The sequence below is a fragment of the Vanacampus margaritifer genome, chromosome 7 (assembly GCF_051991255.1).
Source record: "Vanacampus margaritifer isolate UIUO_Vmar chromosome 7, RoL_Vmar_1.0, whole genome shotgun sequence".
NCBI classification, from domain to species: domain Eukaryota; kingdom Metazoa; phylum Chordata; class Actinopteri; order Syngnathiformes; family Syngnathidae; genus Vanacampus; species Vanacampus margaritifer.
In genome coordinates, this window is record NC_135438.1 from 10,538,012 (window position 1) to 10,561,433 (window position 23,422).

The 23,422-nt window shown below is 37.9% G+C and overlaps 1 protein-coding gene across 8 annotated transcripts in view; it reads left to right on the forward strand.

Moving 5' to 3' along the window:
* grin2bb (glutamate receptor, ionotropic, N-methyl D-aspartate 2B, genome duplicate b) overlaps positions 1–23,422 on the forward strand; it is a 105,530-nt gene that overhangs the window by 70,412 nt on the left and 11,696 nt on the right. For all 8 annotated transcript variants that reach the window (XM_077570097.1, XM_077570098.1, XM_077570101.1 and 5 more), the window contains 8 exons: positions 208–400; positions 14,097–14,211; positions 14,286–14,491; positions 16,057–16,228; positions 18,300–18,453; positions 19,982–20,107; positions 21,206–21,435; positions 23,226–23,386. In XM_077570097.1, the coding sequence (XP_077426223.1) occupies positions 208–400; positions 14,097–14,211; positions 14,286–14,491; positions 16,057–16,228; positions 18,300–18,453; positions 19,982–20,107; positions 21,206–21,435; positions 23,226–23,386 (1,357 nt within the window). The remainder of the gene's footprint in view (positions 1–207; positions 401–14,096; positions 14,212–14,285; positions 14,492–16,056; positions 16,229–18,299; positions 18,454–19,981; positions 20,108–21,205; positions 21,436–23,225; positions 23,387–23,422) is intronic.

The following is a 23,422-nucleotide window of genomic DNA, read 5'->3' on the forward strand; positions in this document are numbered from 1 at the left end:
ATGTCATTTTCATTCAGCAGCAAGTGGCAAAATGGCCGCCTTCTGATATTGATAAAAACGGCTGGATTTTGCTCATATTCCACTAATGCAATATTAACCAGAATACTGTATTTAGACTAGTGGGGCTACATGACAGATATTATTGGGGTGGGGGGTGGCAATAAATTATGCTTGAATCATCTTACATCATGTCATTTCCCCACCCAGGGCTGATCTCGGTATCGTACGACGAATGGGATTACAACATCGAAGCCAGGGTGCGTGATGCAGTCGCCGTCATTGCCACGGCGACGTCCACCATGATACTGGATCGGGGGCCTCACACCCTGATTAAATCCAGTTGCTTCGGGACCCTGGACAAGAAGAACATCAACACTGGCCACTCCAAGGAAATACTCAGGTTGGCAAGGATTTGATTATCTTGCATACCATCTCCACTACTTAAATTATAATGCGTATGTCACATACAGTTGACAATGTAATGATTTGTGGTATAAACAAAAATGTTGCTCCATCAAGCATTTTTCAAACTGCATTATTAGACTTTTGATTTCAAAATAATATCTAATCACATTGTCTTGCACTGAGCAGCAAGGTAAGATGATCAATAACATGTGAAATCATAAAAGTCGGAGCCGAAGTCCAGCAGAAATAAATCATCGTCGGACTTTCGCTGCCTGAAGCGCATTTAACAATCGATGCAGTGCAGCAGCAACACGCGTGCACTTCACCAAGACCAGTAATACAAACACGTGGACGGACGCCACACCCAAGGAGAGTGTGTTAAGCAGGACAATGAAACCTTTTAACTGCAGATAGAGAAACACTTACTGGGAGACAAAAAGCATTCTTTGTTCCCCGCCCGTGAACATCCTTGTTTTGCCTTATGGCACATTACGGAAAAGCAGGAGCGCTGCTCTTCAATAATTCATCCCAGTTTAAATTCATGGGCAATGTTTTTACTCTTCACGTTAAACACTCTTTTCAATTTACACTGCAGGACAAGCACATTTGTTAAAAAAAAAAAAGACAAAATCAAAATTTATGCAACGCATTTATAGAACTAGTTTTTTAACTTTAGCCTTTAGACAAGACCGTTTTTTTTTTTTTTTTTTCTCTCCAAACGAACGCTTGGACTCACTGATGCAATACTGTATCATTCTGTTTGCCTTTGCGAGTTAACTCTGCTGTCTTTCATCCCACATTTCCTCATTTACTGCCGTTGTAGTTTGGCGAATGTGGAAAAAGTGAAAATATGATAAAACATTCTATGCCCTTAGAGCACGCATCTTGAAGTTGATATACTGTATTATTATAAATACCCCCCCAAGTTACCCCCCCCCCCCCCCCCCCCACCCACACTTCCTCTCACAGCAGTACTAAGATAACAATAACACCACAAACATGAATATTTCAGTCCCCATTTCATCCTTTATGTTGCGCACGCGTGTGTATGTGGTGTGTAAGAGAACAAATGATATCAGGGGGGGGGGTTTCAAGCAACCATTCCATTCAACTTAATCTCAATTCGACTGAGTGTAGGTATAGAATTTTGATCTTGGTGTTAACCTCGGGGGACACACCATTACACACACTCATACACAATCTAATGCGGTTAAAGTAGCTCAATCGATCTTTTTTTTTTTTTTTGTCTTTCTTGCGTACCAGCCAAAAATGTGCATGCAATAAATGTGGTATTTCCAGTGTTGTGCCACACAGAATGCTCACACACGCACACACATTCACCCTGAGAGACAAAAGCAATAATAAGGCCATATGTCTGCGCACGGTGCAGCGGGATAGCTACAGGCCACAGTGGGCTGCATGCATAGCGCATTAGCATGCCATCCTGTCGGTGGTGATTGACGAAGACGGGAGGCCCCTGTGAGTCATGCACTCAAATGAGTTTAGGGGCTGCTTGACCTTATGGGGCAAACACACACATTATACAATATACACGGAATGAGCCAGGCACACAACAGAGCCATGCTAAATAAAAATAAAAATAACAGAGGCCACTTGTTATCTCAGGCCCGACAGAGATGAGAAAATGTGCTCCAAGTGGTTTTGGATGAGGCGTTTAGGGCTTTTCTAGTGACGAAGGTTCAGGGAAAGAGGTGTTTTGCATGTGTTATTATTATTATTTTAATTTGTTAATGCTGTGAGTGTATATGTGAACATGACTGCTGACATCAACGCGCAGCTGTGAAGTGTAAGTGTAATATTCTGTCATAAATGCTTGTGTTTGGATTGTTGCTGAATGTCTTTACCGTTGAGTACTTGCAGATCGATTTGCATGTTTATTTGACAACTCTGAAATCTATCTAGAGACTACAGAAATCAGATAATAGTTACCGTTGAAAAGCAGAAATTCTCAGCATTTCTACAATTTTAAAGAAAAATATTAATTTATTATTGGTCAAAATTAGTTATAGATCAATTTGATCATAATGCGGATTTATTTTGAATTTTGAATTTTTTGCTGTACTAGATTAAAGTGTAATTGCACATCCACTGCAGTAGGTGGCAGTACCGCTCTCATTGTCAGAGTATGCACTGGGAGTATAAACAATGTTAATAAAGTTTTTCAACAGATCTATAATGTTAATAAGGATGCAATGTTATGCAGTGGTGTACTTTCAGCAATGTTAAGGACATTTTTTTTTTTATTATTTCTAGTCGCCACAAAGAGTTGGGGGCGTCAAATATTTTAGTCTTCCTTCTTCATAGGCGAAACTGAAAATAATGAAGAAGCAATGTATTATAAGGAAAAAAATCCCCGTCTTTTCCCTGTCTCTCTGCTGCCGCCTTTCCTGTCAATCACACTCTCATGATTGCAGAAAATGACACTTGCCGTAATGTGGTCAAACAGACATGAATATGAAGTGGAGTCTATGTTATTTTTTTTTTTTAACCTTGGCAGACATCTGCTCTCCATTTAGTGTTACAATACTTGAGATTTCGGTTAAGAAAACGGATGGATGGATAGTTGTCAAAATGACCTTACCTTTCTTACTGTCAGATTTTCAAAGTGCTCTTGGATTGAATTGCATCATATTTTCTAGGCGGACTATAACTCTTTGACTGCCAAACACGTTAAATAACGTTTAGTAAAATCCTATGGAGTGCCAAAGACGTTAAAATACGTTTTTTTTCCAAAACAGAGGTGAAACTAACCATTTTCTATTGTTGATTACTGAAAAACGGAATAAGGTAGAAACAAACTTTTTTTTCTGATGAAAGATGAGAGTCCAATCTTTCATTTGGTAGTATGTGTGTTTCCATAGTCCAAACACATAATTTTCTGTGGACCTTGAAAGATCAGTCAAAAATGCTTAAATCGGTTGGCACCCACGGCATCCCTTTTCTGAAAACGTCTGGCAGTCAAAGAGTTAAATATATATAAATGGATATCTACTACTTGTTTTCGAATAATGTCCACAGATTTGTCCATTCATTTGATTTAATAATAAAATAATTCAATTGTAAAGAGTCTTTATGGCACCCTGTATATTCAGAGAAGTAGACAGCTTGGCCGTTTTTTTACCCCGCTGTCTGCGCGTACAAAGTGGCGGTGAGCTTAAAGCTAAGAAGACAATCTTGACTGCGGGCCACGAGAGGCGTGCGCTGCCTCTCCCGTGCTAGTCTCTGCTTATGTCACCTCTTAAAGTATTTCCTCCTGCGGCGGCTGCAGCATGGCAGCGTTATTGCATTCCTCAATGGCCACAATAAAAGTGGCTGTCTGATAAATCCTGCCTCTGTTTATTAGTGAGCCAGCAAGCCAAAGCATTGCACTTTTGGGCACGTAGAGCCCCAATGATGTACTCAGAGAGTTTTTTCCTTCATGCAAGTGGGTCAAAGGATCAGTTTGATTGGCAGCTACACACCGTCAACCTCACTTTTTTCCCCCATTTTACATACACAGTAGAGATATTCTTTATACGCTCATTTTAATGATGCTGAAATGTTTAATCAGTAAGCCAATACACATCACGTCTTCAACCATCCTTCCGTTCTATAAATACGATGCATTATTATTATATATCTATACATTGTGAAGAGGCAGGATTAGGGTGTATTTCAGGGCTGCTCAGTGAGCTCTGGACAAATCCTCGCGAGGTGCCTTTAATGTCACCAAAGTAAACAATTGTTCATGTGGCCTTTACTGGGATTCACGTGTGTTATTGCACCTTTCACTGTTTTTATTGATTTGGCCCACAATTGGTTGAAAGAGTGTTATTATGTGGGAGTAGATCAAGAGCCACACTGATGTATTGAGGCGAATCAAAGCTTTTTATTATTATTATTATTATTATTATTACTAATATCCATCCATTTTCCAAACCATTTATTTCTCACAAGGGTCGCTGGGGTGCTGGAGCCTATCCCAGCCGTCTACGGGCAGTAGGCGGGGTACACTCTAAACTGGTTATTAGTATAGTTATTATAATAATTATTATATTAATAATTTCAGGGATGTGATTTTTCCGCTAATTCGCGGAATTCCGCTTTTTTTATCTCCCCCGAAAGAAAAAAAAATCCGATTTTTATTTTTATTATTATTTTTTTTTTAGTAGTTCATTGTGTATGCACATGACTCCGACAGATAACATCTTCTGCTATAACAAAGACATTTGTGGTATGCTCTAATATGAGTTACTTTTCATTTGGTCATGATACAATTATTTGTTCATGAAATTTGAACTCTTCAACATTATTTATGTGTTAACTTAGTAATCACATTAGTTGGATATGATGATATTCTCAGTGATAGTTTTTAAAAGCAAAGGCAGTCCAATGTTTTTGAATGTGACTGATTTTGAGTTGACTAAAACTGCCATTTTATATGGGATAGTTCAATATACATTGAAAATTTATGCTGTTGTTTTGTCTATTTCTTTGTCATGTGAGTGCATTGAAAGTACTTAAAAACACGGGAAACCCATGAGCTCCGGGGGGAGCTCCGCCCCCCTTGTCCCCCCACCAGGGCACTGCCCTGGACCTAGCTGGGTGCCAGCGGCCCCCAGACCCCCGGCTAAATTTTCAGATAATTTCACTTTGGTCAAATCACATCCCTGTAATTTATTTATATAATTATAATAATAATAATAATAATTATTATTATTATTATTATTAATGTTATTATTTGTTTATACAAACACTATTAATGTTTTAATATCTGCAATTAACCAATGTGTGTACATCTGTTTTTTTAAGTGTTTCACAGCAACATATTGATGTACAAGTGAGGACATATACATGTAAATGGCTGATTACGATAAACGGATACTTAAAATCTGCATCAGAATAATTCATGTTAATGCAATCTACACCATCCAATATTGACCTGCATGCATAGGCAGACCTTTGGTTTCAGTCCAAATAGGCCTTTGCTGTCTTTATTACAGTTTTTCTTGAAAAGTACGTCTTGCAAATGAATTTTGAATCAGGTCCGACATCATCCTTTAAACCATTCTCTCACCAATGTGAAAGATAAACATAACTGAACCCACCAGAGGAAGGAAAAATACCGATGTCACTAGACAAGCTAACAAGCCTCTTTTTGGTGAATCTGAAATCTGACGCTGCATTTAATGTTTACCAAGATTTCACTTTGCATAAATCATCTGTAGGAGGAAGAATACGTAATTGGTGTCAAAACGTTTAATTTGCCATAAAAATCCTTGAGCTGTTTTTGAAACCGAGTAGTTAGGCCGGACTTCTATTCTAATGACGCCTGCGGCAGCAAATGTGCTGGCAGATGCAGCCAAGTCGTTAGTGCGTCAAGTTGTGTTTATCACTTTAAACTGCTTTCACTCATCTTTCCTTGCTTCCATTTGTGCTATATTGTATGGTAAAATTCAAATCGTGCTTTATTACTTTTGCTGTCGGGTGCGTGCAAGTCTAAGTCTCTCAAAACATGTTTAAGTATTCTTTGGGTGTAGAAATGTGCTGCCAGTAGCAGCAATTAGTGGAGGCTTTTTAGGAATTTAGTAGTTTTTTTGTGCTTTAAAAGAAATGCAGAATAATTTGAATTTCATGTGACGACTGAAAATAGACAATATGAATATTTGATGCTGTATGCTGCGGAAGGTGTGTGTTGGCATGTTAAAGCTTGGCTCAGTTTGAAATGAGCGAGGAGCCCGTGTTACATCACCCCTCCTGTTCGCACCACAGGTTGCTGTTTGATGTCTGCAGCTCACCTGGGCCCCTCCCAGTTCCCCACAACTAACACGCAGCACCAGCGGACTCGTATTAAATGCTCTCAACTGGAAGCCCTGCCTTACATCACAAACCAATTTATGCAGCACATCATTAAATATTTTACCTCTTTTCATTTCATTTTTCAATTTCAGCCACGGCTGCGATAAAAGCATTTGATGCTCTTTGTGTAAAGTATTACAACCTGTAGTTTTTCACACTCAAGTGTCAGCTGCAGCTTTAGTCAAGGTTTTTTTCGGGTGTCTTGTGACAAATTATTGTGCCAAAGGAACCTCAATGTCAAACCAATCCAGAACATTGGTTGTCTTCCTATTTGTTCAAATGTAGAAAATTAAATGCTGAATAAGAACGTAAAAATTAGGGCCCGGCCAATATTAGTTTAAAAAAAAAATGTTTTTATTATTATTTTTTATATTAACACATTACAACATAAGACAACAGTCATACATCCACCACGCAAAAAAACAGCTGATTTTTGCAGACTTTTTTCTTTGTTGTTAACAAAAACACTAAAAGACAAAGTTGTAAAATAGTCCAAATGTTTTGCCTGCAATTTTTACCTTTTATTGTAATTTACAACCATCACCAGTGGACTCATTTTTTTAATATATATATATATATATATATATATATATATATATATATATATATTTATTTATTTATTTATTTATTTATTTATTTTTTATTTTTTATTATTGTTCCGCCAAATATCAGAATCGGTATCATCCTTAAAAATCAATAATCATTGAACACTAGTGAAACATTTAAAAAAAATCTTATTTGCTACAAAATGGTGAAAGAAAAAGGTGTTAGTGTTTAACAAAGAAAAATGCACACAAAAAACATTCCCCTTTGCAAAACATAACAAAGCATACCTGCCAGTAACCTGCTGCTTGCTTCCCTTAACTTGGACAAATTTCAGCCCAGGAAAATATTCATCAACGGGAGAGCAAGAAAAGCCTGGCGGACCCTCCAGGCCTATATATAAAGCATTGGGGGAAACCCTGTCTTTTCACGTCTTTAGAATACAGGTCCGTATTTTTTTTTTTGCCCATAGTCAAAGAAAAAGCAAAACAAACGTAAATTGTCCCCTGAGGCTGTCTTGCATGGAAATCAGTCATTTCTGAAGTTTTGTGTGCAATTATAGAGTCATATTATTTCCCCTTAAGTGACATTTTAATCTTTCATTGTAATTTTGCGCTCCCCTTGTCTCTTTTTCTTCCACGACAGAACTATCCATTCATCCATTTTCTCACCATTGTAAGAGAAATCGCCAAATCGGTTCAATTAATTATGAAATCAATAATTTTATAATTAATTAATTTAATTAATAATCAATTGACTCATTAATTGAAGGACACTCAAATTTAATATTTACATTAATTCAGAGTCAAGCCACACTTTTTTTTGATACTTTTATCAAGATAACAGATGAGAACTTCGTTGAATCAGTCATTAAAATGAAGATTGTACCCTTCAACAATTTTGTGAGTTCTTTGTTCAGCTTCGAAGTTAATATAAATAGTTAAAACACACACAGAGTACAAAATCAGCTTTTTGATTTTTGTGCATGTTTATTTTCTAATCTATTTGGGAAAATCTACCTGGCACTTAAAAGAAGTAAAACTTGAAGTACTGTGATAGGAGGAAAAAAACAAGAATTAAAATGATAAAATAATCAAAGAAAAACAAACAAAAGAGAAAAGGTCTTAAACGAGGTGATGGGACTTCCTAATCAAGCCAACAAGAGACCCAACATTTAACCTAATTGCTTAACCCACTTGGAGGCACCAATTTGTATAATCTGGTTAATGTTTGCAAAGTTGCATTTACAGATGGTCTCAGTTTGGCCCAAGAAGCAGAGTGTGTTGTCCTGGATTGGAGGTTCACCAAGCAATTGAAGAAGAGATGAAGAATGTTCAGGAGAGTGAAAGACAGGGATGTGATTTTTCCGTTAATTCGCGGAATTCCGCTTTTTTTTATCTCCCCCCAAAATAAAAAAATCCAATTTTTTTATTTTTATTTTTTTTGTATTTCATTGTGTATGCACATGACTCCGACAGATAACATCTTCTGCTATAACAAAGACATTTGTGGTATGCTCTAATATGAGTTACTTTTCATTTGGTCATGATACAATTATTTGTTCATGAAATTTGAACTCTTCAACATTATTTATGTGTTAACTTAGTAATCACATTAGTTAGATATGATGATATTCTCAGTGATAGTTTTTAAAAGCAAAGGCAGTCCAATGTTTTTGAATGTGACTGATTTTGAGTTGACTAAAACTGCCATTTTATATGGGATAGTTCAATATACATTGAAAATTTATGCTGTTGTTTTGTCTATTTCTTTGTCATGTGAGTGCATTGAAAGTACTTAAAAACACGGAAAACCCATGAGCTCCGGGGGGCTTCGCCCCCCTTGTCCCCCCACCACGGCACTGCCCTGGACCTAGCTGGGTGCCAGCGGCCCCCAGACCCCGGCTAAATTTTCAGATAATTTCACTTTGGTCAAATCACATCCCTGGAAAGAGTTCCTCAGGATGGGCAGAGGAGCCTCACGGGAGTCAACCTGCTGGCTGGAGAGGGGCCTTTTTGGTTGTGGCCTCACGGCGCTGTTGTGAGCGCTGCAATCCGTTTTAGCCTGGCAGGGACAAAAGCAGCGCTTTTCGCTGGGCCTGATGGCGGCGTGAGGTAGTCGTGTGCGGACCTGCTGCCAGAAAGCAGAGTAGCCAGGAGGAGAGCCAGAGGCGAGAGGGAAGGAGAAGAGGAAGTAGCGGGTGCGGGTCACGGGTCTTATACCGGTGTTACCCCACCCCTGCTCCTGGAAATTTACCAGCTTGGAGAGAATTTTTGTCAAGACTCATCAGGTTTCATTTGGATCTCATGTTAAATGAGATTCTAAGGTCAAAATTCAATCAATGCAAACACGTACAGTTGGAAACATCAAAGGAAATGTTACCTAACTGTTAAAATGAAAGAATATGCCACACAAGAGAAACATCGTCACGACACTTCGTGGAGTCAACCTTTCACAAATGGCAAACACATAACTTTTCATATTTCATTGTTCTGTTGCAAAATAAGACACTCAGTCAGCTTTGGAAAGTTGTTTTCCTTTTTTGTGTGTCTGTCAGGCTTCTCTTATCCCTCCCAACCCCCACTTTGGCATGTCCAGGACATAGAAATGAAATTCCTTTGTCTGTGATGAAAAGTTACAACCGGCCAATTATCGTTACACCATTTATCCTAACAAGGCTATAACAGGGAGAACATACAAACCCCACGCAGGGAGTGCAAGAGCCGAGATTGAAATTCCCAAACCTGAATTGTGAGGCAGACATGCTAACCTCTAGGCTTACTCTACCGTGCTGCCCTCGCAGCATAACACCACATTCCAAAAATGAGTTCAACATTTAAAGTAATTTTTGTAACATATTTCTCCCATGTTATTGTGCTCGTATGACGTTACGTGACTATATTTGCACACAAACCCCTCTGAGACCACCTGTTGCCCGCTCCTACCTCGGACCTAATTAGTTTAGCGCTTGTGGCTCAGCTGTGATATTGCACACCAGTGCGCGCTCTATTCTCATAGATCCAAACCTAGATTGACTCAGAATGTTCATGTGTGCGTGTGTGCCAGTCTTTACGCAGACATAGCTGGGTTACTGTTATACACGCTGTATGTCACTTTAACATCCCTGCATTGCAGCGACAGACTGTGTGCTTTTTTTTGGGGGGGGGGGGTGCAGTCTGCAATAAAAGGCAGAAATCAACATGAGTCACCAGGCTGAAGATATTTAAGCTGTAAGGTTGTCTTATTCCCCCTCACAGCCATGCAGTGAACAGTTGGTGGGTGAAGCGCGTGACTGCGATTGAACCGCGTGAGATTCTGTTAGCAGCTCATCCCAGTTGCCTTTTTTTTTTTTTTTTTTCATCTTCTTCTTCTTCTATTTCCAGTCAAGTCAGAGGGGAACGCCGACATGAGAAGGGATCAAACAGCTGATAAAAAGCCTCGTCGATAGTTATGGGCTCCAAACATGAGAAACACGGCAAGCTCTCCGAGTCCCAGCATGCATCAGTAAAGGCGTGGGTTAAACAATGGCCTTGAATTCTATTGATGAGTGATTTGGGCCGCTTCTCTGAGGTGAATCGCAGGGATTGATCTGACAGCGAGAGACGTCACGAGATAGCAAGTAAACACTTAGGATTATATACGGTAAAAAAAAAACAGATACGCCTCTCTTCCGCTGAGATTACAGTTCCCATGGCAACACAGTTGATGGTTGTGGTTGCCCTAGCAACGCATTACATGACATTATGCTGAAGTATACAAGGCGTTTCCTCCCTTTCCATGCGTTGCAGTTGTGCGCATAACAATCATTTATCAAGCGTGAGTACGTAAGGCATGCATACGAACATCCCCACGCAATGTGTGGCATTTAGCAGTTTGGACTTTCTCAAACAGATACAGTATATCAAACTATATTTTTTAATTCTCCATTTCTTTTATCGGTAAAACCCACACACAATAACTGTTCCAAAAAAAGTCCTTGGTCCAAGTACCTCAATGTCAGTCGTTTCAAATACTTTTTATGCTTGCTGTATATTTCTTTCGAACGAACACATTTTGAACTATGCACTCTTTGATAAATAAGGCTCCAAGAGCGGCAACCTGACTTAAGTACATTCTTCAGATATCTGTACTTTACTTGAGTATCTTTTGGACTACTTTTGACTTCTCCGCCTTATAACACATACCTCTACTTTCTACTCTTTAGGTTGTCATTAAATTGTCATTACATACTGTTCAGCATCTGTAAAAAAAAAAAAAAAAAGTTTACTTTATCTAAAGAGTTACTGGTCTAATTGAGCCATTTTCAACAGTAAGAAGTTAATATTTTGTCTCTACTTTTTATTTTTCATGTCCAAATTAATACCTTTAAAACCCCATTTTTCACTTACTGTCAACTGAAAATGATGTCACAAGTGCTCATAGTTTAGGTAACGACCAACCATGGCTCACCTGTTTTCTAGTTTTGGTCATGTGTTGTTCATAAACTGAGCCATACAGAAGAAGAAAGTCAAACCGTAGTTTACTTAATTACACAATTCTTTGTGAGTTTTTTTAAAATCTTGTACTCAACAAATATTTCATATATTAAAAATAAAACTAATAAAAACTGAACTACAATTAAGCATTACAAATAAAAACTAATAATAATTAATAAATCTGCTCTTAAAAACTAACTAAAACTGAACTGAATTTTAAAAAACAAAAGTAAAAAATAAAATAGAAACTAACAACAATGAAAAATCTAAAACCACTTATAATCCTGTTTTTTTCTATTTTTTATTTTTTTTTATTTTTTCTAATTATTCAAATTTGGTAGAGTTTTTAACAATGCTCTTCTTTGTGGTTTGTTTCATTTACATACCATATGTATTTTCACTTTGCACGGACAGTTGAATCAGTACATTTAACAATCCTTTTTTTTTTTTTTTTTTTTTTTTTTTTTTACCACATCTGGCATGCACTTGTCGCACAGTGCTCACATTGTAGATGTTAGCAACAGGTCCTTTAAGGAGGCTTATCCCATCATGTGTGCACAATAGCATGCTGCAACCAATAATTGTGTTGGCACAACAAAGTGTGAATCCTCCACTCCACCATGTGTGTGTGTGAGAGGTGTGTTATTAAAGCCACAGACGTCTTACTCAGAGCCACTCAGTGTTCCAGTGGGAGGTACTTGTGATTAAATCTTTGGCCCTTTGTTCATCTCTTTTTAATAGATTTATTGTCTTGTGTTTTGTCTTTTCACACTTGAAGATGATGGGCTCATACATTTAGTACCCCTTGTATGCAGACAAGATATTTATTTCTCCGGTGGATTGTGTTCCGAAGCAGAACGTCTCCATGGTGACGGCGGCCCACAGTTTGCGATGAGGAAGAGTGAGGGAATAGATAGAGGGGATAGAAAAAGAACGAGATGTGCACTTGTTGAGACGCGTTTGCCCATATGAGTCTTCACAGGAGGTTCATACGCTTGCCCTCTTTTTCAAGTTTCACCTTTTGCCCTTGACTCTGTTTGGCCTCCTCATCCTTGTCAGCTTGAGCGCAATCAAAAGCAGGGACGGTCGCTTTGCAGGCAGCATGTTTCTTTCCATGAAATCATTAAATGGAATCGTGTCCTTGAGCTATTTCTATTTTCTCGCCGCTCCATCACTGTTCTTGACCAGCAATCTGTGTTGTGCCTTTATCTAACCTTCGCAGAGAGTTCACCGCTTTTAACGTAGTGTCAAGATGAACATGGAAGAAACACAAAAGTGAGAGTGAGTTGTCCAGAACATACTCTAAATTTAATGAGACTTGCTTCCTCCCACATTCCAAAAACATGCATTTTAGGTTAACTCATTCACTGCCGTTGACGGCCATAGACGTAAAAAATTCATTTGAACTATTTCTATCAGTTTAACATTTTTTTCCACTTTTGTTAACAAGAGTATGAAAACCTAGGAAAAAAATTTTATTGTACATTTAGAACAGATTTAAAATCTGTGATTAATCGTGAGTTAACTATTGAAGCCATGCGATTAATTACAATAAAATAAAAAATGAATTACAATAAAAAAAATCTATTCATTAAAAAAAAAAGATTATTCAAAAAAAACTCTAGGATTTCATACTCTTGTTAACAAAAGTGGAAAAAAATCTTAAACTAATAGAAATAGTTAAAATTATTTTTTTTTACGTTTATAGGTGTCAATGGCAGTGCATGAGTTAATTAGAGACTCAAAATTGTCGTTAGGTGTCTATCTGTGTCCATATTTACTCAACTTCTCACCAGACTTAAACTGGGATTGGGTCCAGTACACCCTAATGAGGTTCAGGCTTTCCATCAGTACTGTTTATCCGCGTTTGTTACTTCCTCTTCTTGCCCCGTGTGCTGATTCGCTACCTAACAGCCAATCACAGTGATCAAATGCCCCAACGCCGATTCAACATGTCGAATTTGCTGGATTTTTATTTTTTATTTCCAATATTTGCATTGAAAGAGGTTAATAATGTTTATTAGGATGCATTTTTAGCATTTAAACAACTGGGTCAAATTGACTTAGGAACATTATTGCTGTCCCTGAGAAACCAATCTCTCAGGAGGGTTAAGAAAACATAAACCTCAGTACAGTACTTATATGTAATAGAAGTTACAAAGAAGCCACAAAAAAAAAAAAAAAATGGGAAAGAACACATGCCATGATGTATTCACATTTGACTTTGATTTGATTATCTTGACTAGTGTGTTAATACTTTGGACTGATAGAGGATTTTTTTCAGTTTATCTGCACCACAGAGTAAGCAAAAATACGTTAGGAAAAGGGTAATAAATAAAGATGGGCAGATATTGTGATGTGTAAAGATTTGTAAAGAATGCAATAATCCCCCTGATCAGTCATCATTGAAGACACTTTTTGTCTCATACATGAGTCATTATCATAATAAATCCCTCGCCTACATGGTTTTAGTGTCTTTTAAGCCACAGTTGCGGTTTGAATGTTGCCAGATATTGCTACTGTTTTTGTCCACGGACCTCATCTTTCTTGACAGGCTGCTTTTCCCCCCCCCCTGTTCTGCCTGTCCACATCTCAAACAGAATGACAACATGGCCTCGCAGGTGAACATGGTGTAGAATTTAGAGGGGATGTTTCCCACAAACTCACCCGCTTGAGACCAAGACACCGCAGTGTGTTGTGTATGACAAAGCATCTGCTGATTAGGCCTTGTTCGCCATCCTGAAATAAACGACAGCCTTTGTTTTCAATCCCACACACACGTTCTGACATTTGGAATTGCAATCTAATTGTCAGGTACATCATGAATGTGACGTTTGAAGGGCGTAACCTGTCGTTCAGCGAGGAGGGCCACCAGATTTTCCCCAAACTGGTCATCATCCTGCTCGACAAGGACAGACAGTGGGACAGAGTAAATATGGCGTTCGTCATGCAGCTCTTGGTTCCAAAAAATCCCGCACATCACGAGGCCTCTTTGTTGCGCAGGTGGGCAAGTGGGAGAAAGGCTCTCTGGCCATGAAGTACCATGTGTGGCCTCGTTTTGAGCTCTACTCGGCGGCGGAGGAGCATGAGGACCACCTGTCCATCGTCACGCTGGAGGAGGCGCCTTTCGTCATTGTGGAGGACGTGGATCCGCTGAGCGGCACCTGCATGAGGAACACCGTGCCTTGTCGTAAACAGCTCAAACTCAGGTGAGAGAGGCTGCTGTTAAATTGGACGTTAGTCAATTGAATTATTATTATTATTATTTTTTAGTTCTTTGATTTAGTTAAATGCTTATATTAAATAATTAGAACATGATACACAAATAGTATTAATAATAAGAAGAATAAATAATAATACAATTATACACAAATATAATAAAAAATATTATATATTGTATTTTTATTATTTATTTTATTTTGATAAAATAAATTATAAAAAAATATAAATTATATTTTTTCAATGTTTTATGTTATTGTTATTTATATATTAATACAAACATTTAACTTAATGAATGTTTAAGAATAATAAATTATAATAAATTATAAAAAATAAATAATACAAATATATATCATATTTCTATTATGTATTTAATTATTAATGTTTATTATTATTTATATATCATTTTCTAATTATTTAATACAAACATGTAACTTTATTTTTTATTTGTTATCATTTATTATTATTATTTATATAGCATTCAATAATTATTTAATTAATACATTTTAATGATTGTTGCCAATTACTAGGGAGAGGCCACCTACAATTATTGGTACACATACCACACTTTGAGAATCACTTATACAAACCCAACATAAACACAATTCAACAATGATAGCATCGCAAATTACTGTATTTATAGAATTAATCTGGTAAAAATGTTACCGTTTAAGCATGCTGAGCTGTCAAATTATCAAATGAACGGTTCCACGTTGCATCACGTGTGCTTACACATTACAAAACTACATATTTTTGGGGGAAATCTGGAATGGATTAATGGTATTTTCTGTGACATTCCCGTATAGTGTGCTTCTGAGATACTTTTCTGAGAATGTTCAGAAGACAAGACGTCAACTGATAAGCAATTATCTCCAACTGATATGAAGGTGCAACAGCAAACGAGGCTTTGCAGTGTAACCTCTTTTTGAACTCTGTTGGATTTTGTGACCTAAATAAACTACAATGTGTAGATTTAGCATTAAAACATTCACAAGCTCACACCCACATACGCATATGGTCACAGCCTTGGTCATAGACAGATACCCCCCCCCCTGTGTTCTCATTATTGCATAATTTATGGAATAAATTACAGTACCTCAGTCATCATGAGGTTGGCTCGCAGGCGTGATATGAATTCGCAGCACCGTTACTTTCTACTTGTGAAGGTGTCCGCACATTCGTTTAACTTTAGCGAACACAATCAAACAGACGTTGCCCTTTGCTTGACGTCTGTTTCCAACAACATGCATACATCATTACTATTCAAAAGAAGCATCGCAATGGTAGAGCGCAGCTTTGCATTTGCATGACTGCTTGAGCCACCACTTCACACTACTTAACAGTCGCCTTGCTCTTGACATATTCTATTTATTACCACATTGCTGTCTCACACTCCGCAGTGAAATGTGGAAACGTGTTCACTGTTCAGTATATACAATCTCTCTCTCTCTAGTCCTTTTTTCCCCACACTCTAATTTAAATAAATACCACAACTCTTGCTGTTAAACCTTTTTGGAGATTTCAATTCCTCCTCCCTCTCCCTCTCAAATGCCAGAAACCAAACGGTCGATTCGGGCATCTACATCAAGCGCTGCTGCAAAGGTTTTTGCATCGACATCCTGAAGAAGATTGCCAAAGCGGTCAAGTTCACCTACGACCTCTACCTGGTTACTAACGGTAAACACGGCAAGAAGGTGAACGGGACGTGGAATGGCATGGTTGGGGAGGTGAGGACTTTTTTCACGTGTCATTTGGAGAATAAAGTCAAAGTCAAACTGAAAATTGAAATATGTTAATAATGACAAGGCAAGTTTATTTATTTAGTATGTTTCATCCACAATGTGCTTTACACAAGGAAAGCAAAAAAAAAACAGCAGTTAAGAACATTCAGAAGCACAGCAGAGAAAACAAAAGTAACTTACAAAATTTACTAATAGAACATACGTTGATGTTAAGACATTAGACAGCAATCTTTAAAACATTTAGAGTAAAGAAATGTTCTAAAGATAATTAAAAGAAAAAAAAAACATAATTCAAATATGTTTAAAAAAGCTTAATCAAAGGTATAGGGAAAAATGCAAAATGCTTAACCTGGATTTAAAAGCATTTACACTCGGGGCTGACTAACTAACTCTGTTGGCAGTTTATTCCATTTGTGTGCAGCATAACAGCTAAATGCAGCTTCACCGTGTTTACTTTGAACTCTATAACGTCTGAATATTGCAATTAAATATATATATATTTTACAAAATTTGTATTTTCCATTTGTACTAGGCTATAATATGAGATATTGTTACAAGAAAATAATCATAAATAAATCTGAACACAATTTAAAATTCTTATTTTTGGGAGATTATAGTTGTACAGTAATCTGAAGAGAAAATGTAAATTAATAACTACTAGAATAAAGTGGTAATATAATGAATAATAATAATAATAATAAGTGAGTAAAGTTAGAATGTAACGAGACAAAAACTTGAGTTTTAAAAGAACACATAATGTAGTATGAGAAGATGATATATATACAAATCGTATTTTTACAAATATACAAAGAAAAAATGCCCGAGCCAAATGGAATAAAATCGGCTCGCAAAACTTTTCATGACATGAGATGTCAAATGTTTCCCTTTTTGCCATTCCCTTTGATTTTTTTTGTGCCATGGCAAAATCTTTTTTTTTTTCTTTCAAATTTCAGGTTTCAGTTCCTTAAAATGGTGGGAATGAACTGGTGTCACAAAATATCGATTTCAAATCCAAAGTATGAACTACACATTTTCTCCTTTGAAATAATGAATGCATTCTTCCTTCATGCACTTTTGAAAAGATTATTTCACGATGCTACACAGCTCCGCCATCAGGGCCCACATGATGTCATCCACATCTCCAAAAAAGGAACCCTCGATTAAAGATTGGGGAAAAAAAGAAAAAAGAATCCAACTGAGCCAGGTTGCGTGAGTAGGGAGGTTTCTGCAGCATGTGATATTCTTCTCAGACAGCAATTGTCAGATGCTAACACCACTCACCTCTTCTGCTGGTTGTAGAGGAAAACTGGTAGTTTGGGTTTGAAATATTCTTTTGTGGCACCAGTCCTGGAACTTCAAACAAATGTTACCTGCGTAAAGATGAGAATTGAGGATGTAGTCAAACAATGAAACAACAGCATCATCAGTATGAACACTGAGACACGATTTGTTTGTTCCTGAGAAAGCCTTACAGACTCAAATGAACTAATTTGTTGGCTTTGTTCAATCATCAGCTTTTTTTTTTTTTTTTTTTTTTTTTTTTTTTTTTTTTTTTTTTTAATTAGAAGCAATGTAGAAACAAGTGTCTTAATTACCGCCGCCTTTTCCGGAATGTCTTGTATTTATCCTTCTGTCTCGTCATTCACTCCGTTTACAGATGTTTGTTGTTGATTCCGCGGCCAGGAAGAGATTGTCACTGTGCCCGCAGGAATTTACATTTGAGATAGGCCTAATGAAATCATCGGAAAGGCTTCTGCCTATTTCACATGCACAAGCACATGTTCCCCCTCCACCTGGCCTGGGGGGGACGCGAGTCGTCAGCTCCGCACAACCTCGGGTGGAGCTAATGGGAGATGGAGAGGGAAAATGTGCTTGTGTGTTGAATTACACACAATTCTCGCATATGTATTTTACATTTGTATTTATAGTCCAATGCTAAGCTGAATATACCCGAACGCACTCGAGGTTGTCAGCACAGTATTAATCCTTTTTTCGCTCCTGTGGCTATTCCTCACTTCGAGTTCTGTGTATGTGCGTGTGTGTGTGTGTGTGTCAGGTGGTGCTTAAGAACGCTCACATGGCGGTGGGCTCGCTCACCATCAACGAGGAGCGGTCCGAGGTCATTGACTTCTCCGTGCCCTTCATCGAGACGGGGATTAGCGTCATGGTTTCCCGTAGTAATGGGACGGTGTCACCCTCTGCCTTCTTAGGTGAGAGGGGAAAAATAATGGGGGGTGGGGGATCGGACCCTTTGTTATCTCATGAAAAACTCACCTTTTCGCTGTTTTTGTGCTCAAGCCATGCATAATAAAAATAGTGCTTTGGCGCCATCTTCTGGCCAAGGGGCTATGTTAAAATGGCTCGCAAAATTATTATTTTTACCGCAAACTTCACTTATTTCATCCACAGTTAAATATGAAATTGTATATATGGTTAAGTATTGTTGTAAAACACAATATGTGTGTACTGTATATACTGTATTTTTCCGGATATGATGATGATAATGTGCGAAAAATAAAAATATTAGCATACATAGGATTCCTGCATATTTGCTATATTTTTGCCATATTTTACTCTACTTCAGTGTTTTCCTGGGTCATTAAAAAGCATTACAAGTAATTTACATGGATGTTGCAGAAATTAAGGCCTTAAATGGCACATAGAAGGCATTAAATATGTTGTTGAGAGGCAAAAAAAATTTAAATACCGTTGTTCATGCTTTGTAATCTACAATGAACAAAATGGCCTGGAATTCACGAGTTGCCTCATGTTCCAATTACCACTTGCTCTGAATGTCCAACATGAAACACGAATGCCACCTAGTGGCAGAAAAAAAATACCTCAACACAAATCTATGATTAAGTGTTCACACTCCTTTTAATCGTAACTGTTAACTGTAAATTTATGAATTACTTACTGTAAAATTACAATATCACTGAACTAAAAGATGCGACCACATTTGTATTTGGTAATCATGTTTGTACACTTTTATGTTAATTTGCAAAAAAAAACATTAAAAAGCATTAAATTAGATTTGATGATACCTGCAGAAACCCTGTAAACAGATTATTAACTAAATTGCGACGAGATCATCATTGCATCAGAATATATACTTTTTGTTCGGCTTTATGTGATCAGGATTTTTTGGCAGCAATCACCGACTAACGAGTTTAAACAAACCGATCACTGATAACCAATGTCTTTTTAAATAACTTGTTTATTTACTGTCTGATCAATGATCAATGACACCATTGATTGGATTGGGGAATTAATTAATTAATTAAATGCACATAAAATAATTATAATAGTTATAATTAATAATAGATTTTATTTGTAACGCACTTTATATTTATAAAATAAATCTCAAAGTGCACAGGACAGGCAACAATAAAAGTAATAAAAGCTCAAATTATAAATTAATCAGGGAAAGCTTTTTTTTTTAAGGAAGGTTTTGAGCCCTTTTTTAAAAGCTTCCCCCGTCTGTGTAAAAAAAAAATAATAATAAAAATATCATCCCATCTGATATAGCCAATCCGATCTGTGTGGTCTCCTTTTTTTTGTGATATTTTTTGTTTGGTGGTGTGCTGTGAGATTTTTGCCACCTCGTCACAAAGGTTGCAAAGCACATCAACTCTTGCTTTGGACGCCATTGGATCGCGCAGCTGTTGCAATGTGGTTGGCTGCGAGTCGAGCAAACATGAAGTCCCCGCCTAACCTAACGCTGCCCTTGTGTTGCAGAGCCCTTCAGTGCTGACGTATGGGTGATGATGTTTGTGATGCTGCTGATCGTGTCCGCTGTGGCCGTGTTTGTGTTTGAGTACTTCAGCCCGGTGGGTTACAATCGCTGCCTGGCAGACGGCAGAGGTGAGAGTGGCTGGCACACACAACTTGACTCATTTGGCACCCCATTGAGTTACCTTGAATTTTCAATTTTTGTATTATCACCCATGTGGAGAGCTGAGATTCTCCTCGTGGAGCATTTACTTCCATCATCACTCACTTGAGGTCTTTTTTTTTTCTTTTCTTTTTAATAAAAAGGCTTGTTTAACACAATCAAATGTCAAAGGCTGAGCAAAAGGATGATCTGTTCCCACTCCAACCCCACTCTTATTTGCGCCTCTCTCAAGTATTACACCAGCATTACGCAACCTTCTCCTCCCTGCGTGTAAAAAGTCCGACTGCACTCAAGCGCTTCTATTAGCGCGCATTGAAAATATTTGTCAGTTTGAACAATGCGTGGCAGAACGCGGCGCCACCGCCCGCTGGGTGTCGAGCGCAGTCCCAGGCAGCAGGCCAGTTTCAATCAATTTCCCCATCAAAGTCAGCAAATTCCATTTCTTTGCTTTTCCTGTAGGTTTTATAGAGCCAGACTGTCAGGATTGAATTGGCCTGGTGCAACAGCAGCCACTCAAGATAAAATCTCTAATCTGTAAAAGTGTTTTATCGCGGTTCACAGCCTTCTTTTTTTTTTTTTTTTTTGCTCTAGGGGGCGAAATGAATGTTTGAGTTGAAGTAACATTTCCTCATGTGGTCTTTTCTAAATGTCTCCTATTTGAGGGAAATACTCCATTGTTTGTGCACGCTATGTTTGGTGGAAAGATTAGGTTACATAAGGCCGTCGTCCCGGGCGTATTCTTGCTCCAGATGTGAACAATTGTAGCATGTCTAGCCCTGCCCCCTCCTCCTTTCACCCTCCTCCAGTTTGTCATACCTACCCCGCCTACTACCTTCCTTCACATGTACACAAACACGGGCAGAACAATCACTGTAGTTTGCTCTATCAAGTGTGGCTCATTACCAGATTGTACGTGTGTACCTAATAAAGTGGGCAGTAATTACAATCGCCAACAAACTATGCAAATCAACAGTATATCCACTAAGTACTTCCATCAGCATTGTGGCTCCCTCCCGCCCTCATCTCCTCATCCTCCGCCGTGCTTCTTTTCTTTCCCTGCCTGCCAGAACCCGGCGGCCCCTCCTTCACCATCGGCAAAGCCATCTGGCTGCTTTGGGGTCTGGTTTTCAACAACTCCGTCCCGGTGCAGAATCCCAAAGGTACCACCAGTAAGATCATGGTATCAGTGTGGGCCTTTTTCGCTGTCATCTTCCTGGCTTCCTACACTGCCAACCTGGCAGCCTTCATGATCCAGGAGGAGTATGTGGACCAGGTGTCGGGCCTGTCAGACAAAAAGGTGGGAATACAGTCCATGCTATTCGGAGAGTTTCTGGGGTGCTGGAACAGAATCTAAATGTGCTGAAAGTAGAGATTAGGACCTCGGAGGAGGAGGAGGTTTTGTTTGTTATTTTTGGCGGCGCCTTAGCATTTCAGTTTTTAAGTTTTCTCTTAAGGCTGAGCACGAGCTGTTCAAGAACGCTGGTCATAGAAGTAGAAAAAAAAAATTTTTTACAGTCACGATGCTGATGTCGTAAAACCTTTATTAGTTTATTTTGTTAAATTGTAGTCCTAGTACTCACCTTTTCATCCATCCATTTTCTGATTAGTTTATATTCATAGTGCCTAATTTAGTAATGCACTCATAAAAAGTATTAGCTTTAGTCTGGAATCAGAGATTTAAAAAGAAAACTAAAACCTTTCACAAAAAGTGGAGATATCTGTGTTTTTTTTTCAGTTAACGACAGTATAAAAAAAAAATCCTAAAGAAATTGTTCATGAGTTTATATATTATTAGCCTCTTAGCATAATTGTCAGGGTCATTTTAAATTATATAGCAATAACAAATTGCTACCAATGTGCTTGCTTTTTTTTTTTTTCCTGTTTATGAAAGCGTTAAAATATAATGTAGGCATCAATGCTATTAGCCTTACAATTTAGGACTACAGGAGTTTGTTTACTTAAGGCAAGTTGATTTAATGTATTTTAAACATCTGTTGTTGCCTATTATATAACTGTAAAAATAAGTTTAACACTGTACAGTCATCAAGATAATAACAAAAACAACATATTCAGCTCTTAATGAAGGTTGGATGCAAAGATCATTTGCTTCCCAGATGCTCATATTTTAATTTATTGTCACACAACGTTTGATTGTAAAATCTCAGCTTTTACTTTGATAGTAAGTGACGTAATGTCGGAATCTTCCTTTTTTAACTAATTAACTGCCATTGACGGCTATAGACGTAAAAAATTCATTTAAACTATTTCTATTCAATTTTTTTCACTTTTGTTAACAAGAGTATGAAAACCTAGGGGATGAAATTATTGTACATTTAGAACAGATATAAAATTTGTGATTAATTGTGAGTTAACTAGTGAAGTCATGCAATTAATTACAATTAAAAATGTTAACCGCCTGACGCCCCTAATTTTTAATAATCTTTTCTTATTTTATCGCGTCAGGCAACTTCAATAGTTAAGTCATGATTAATCACAAATGTTATATCTGTTCAAAATGTACAATATTTTTTTTCTAGGTTTTCATACTTTTGTTAACAAAAGTGGGGAAAAAATTAAACTAATAGAAATAGTTCAAATGAATTTTTGACGTCTATAGCCGTCAATGGCAGTGAATGAGTTAAATGTGAGTCTAACTTCTTTACTTCCCACGACTGTTCTTCACCTTTTCACACATTCTTCTCAACACCTTGAGCCTTGAGGCTCATTTCTCATTTCTAAAAATAGAGCTTAAAATTGATCAATTCTTCATCATTTTGTCGGCTTTTTAGGAATTTGTCTTCGGTTTAATGAGCCGCGGAACACTTTCGAGTTGATTTTTAGTACGGCGTGTTAGCCCTTGAGATTCTCCCATGTACGTCAGCCCTCTGATCACGACTCCAAACATTTAGCTAATTTAGGCTTCCCAAAGCATCGCTCTGTCTTCTGCTCAACAGTGCATTAAAGGCTATTTGATGCGTTTCAGTGCCTTTTCTATGCTAACGAGCACTCCTCTGTCATTTTCTCTTTGTGGTTTCTTTTCCGGAAACCGCCGCCCCCACCACCCCCCACCCCCGACTTCAACAACAGTTCCAGAAGCCTAACGAGTTCTCACCGCCGTTCCGCTTTGGCACCGTGCCCAACGGGAGCACCGAGCGCAACATCCGCAACAACTACCGGGACATGCACACCTACATGACCAGCTTCCACCAGAAAAATGTGGACGAGGCCCTGTACAGTCTCAAGTCCGGGTGAGGAGATGGGCCTGGGGAGCAGCTTCAGAGGGG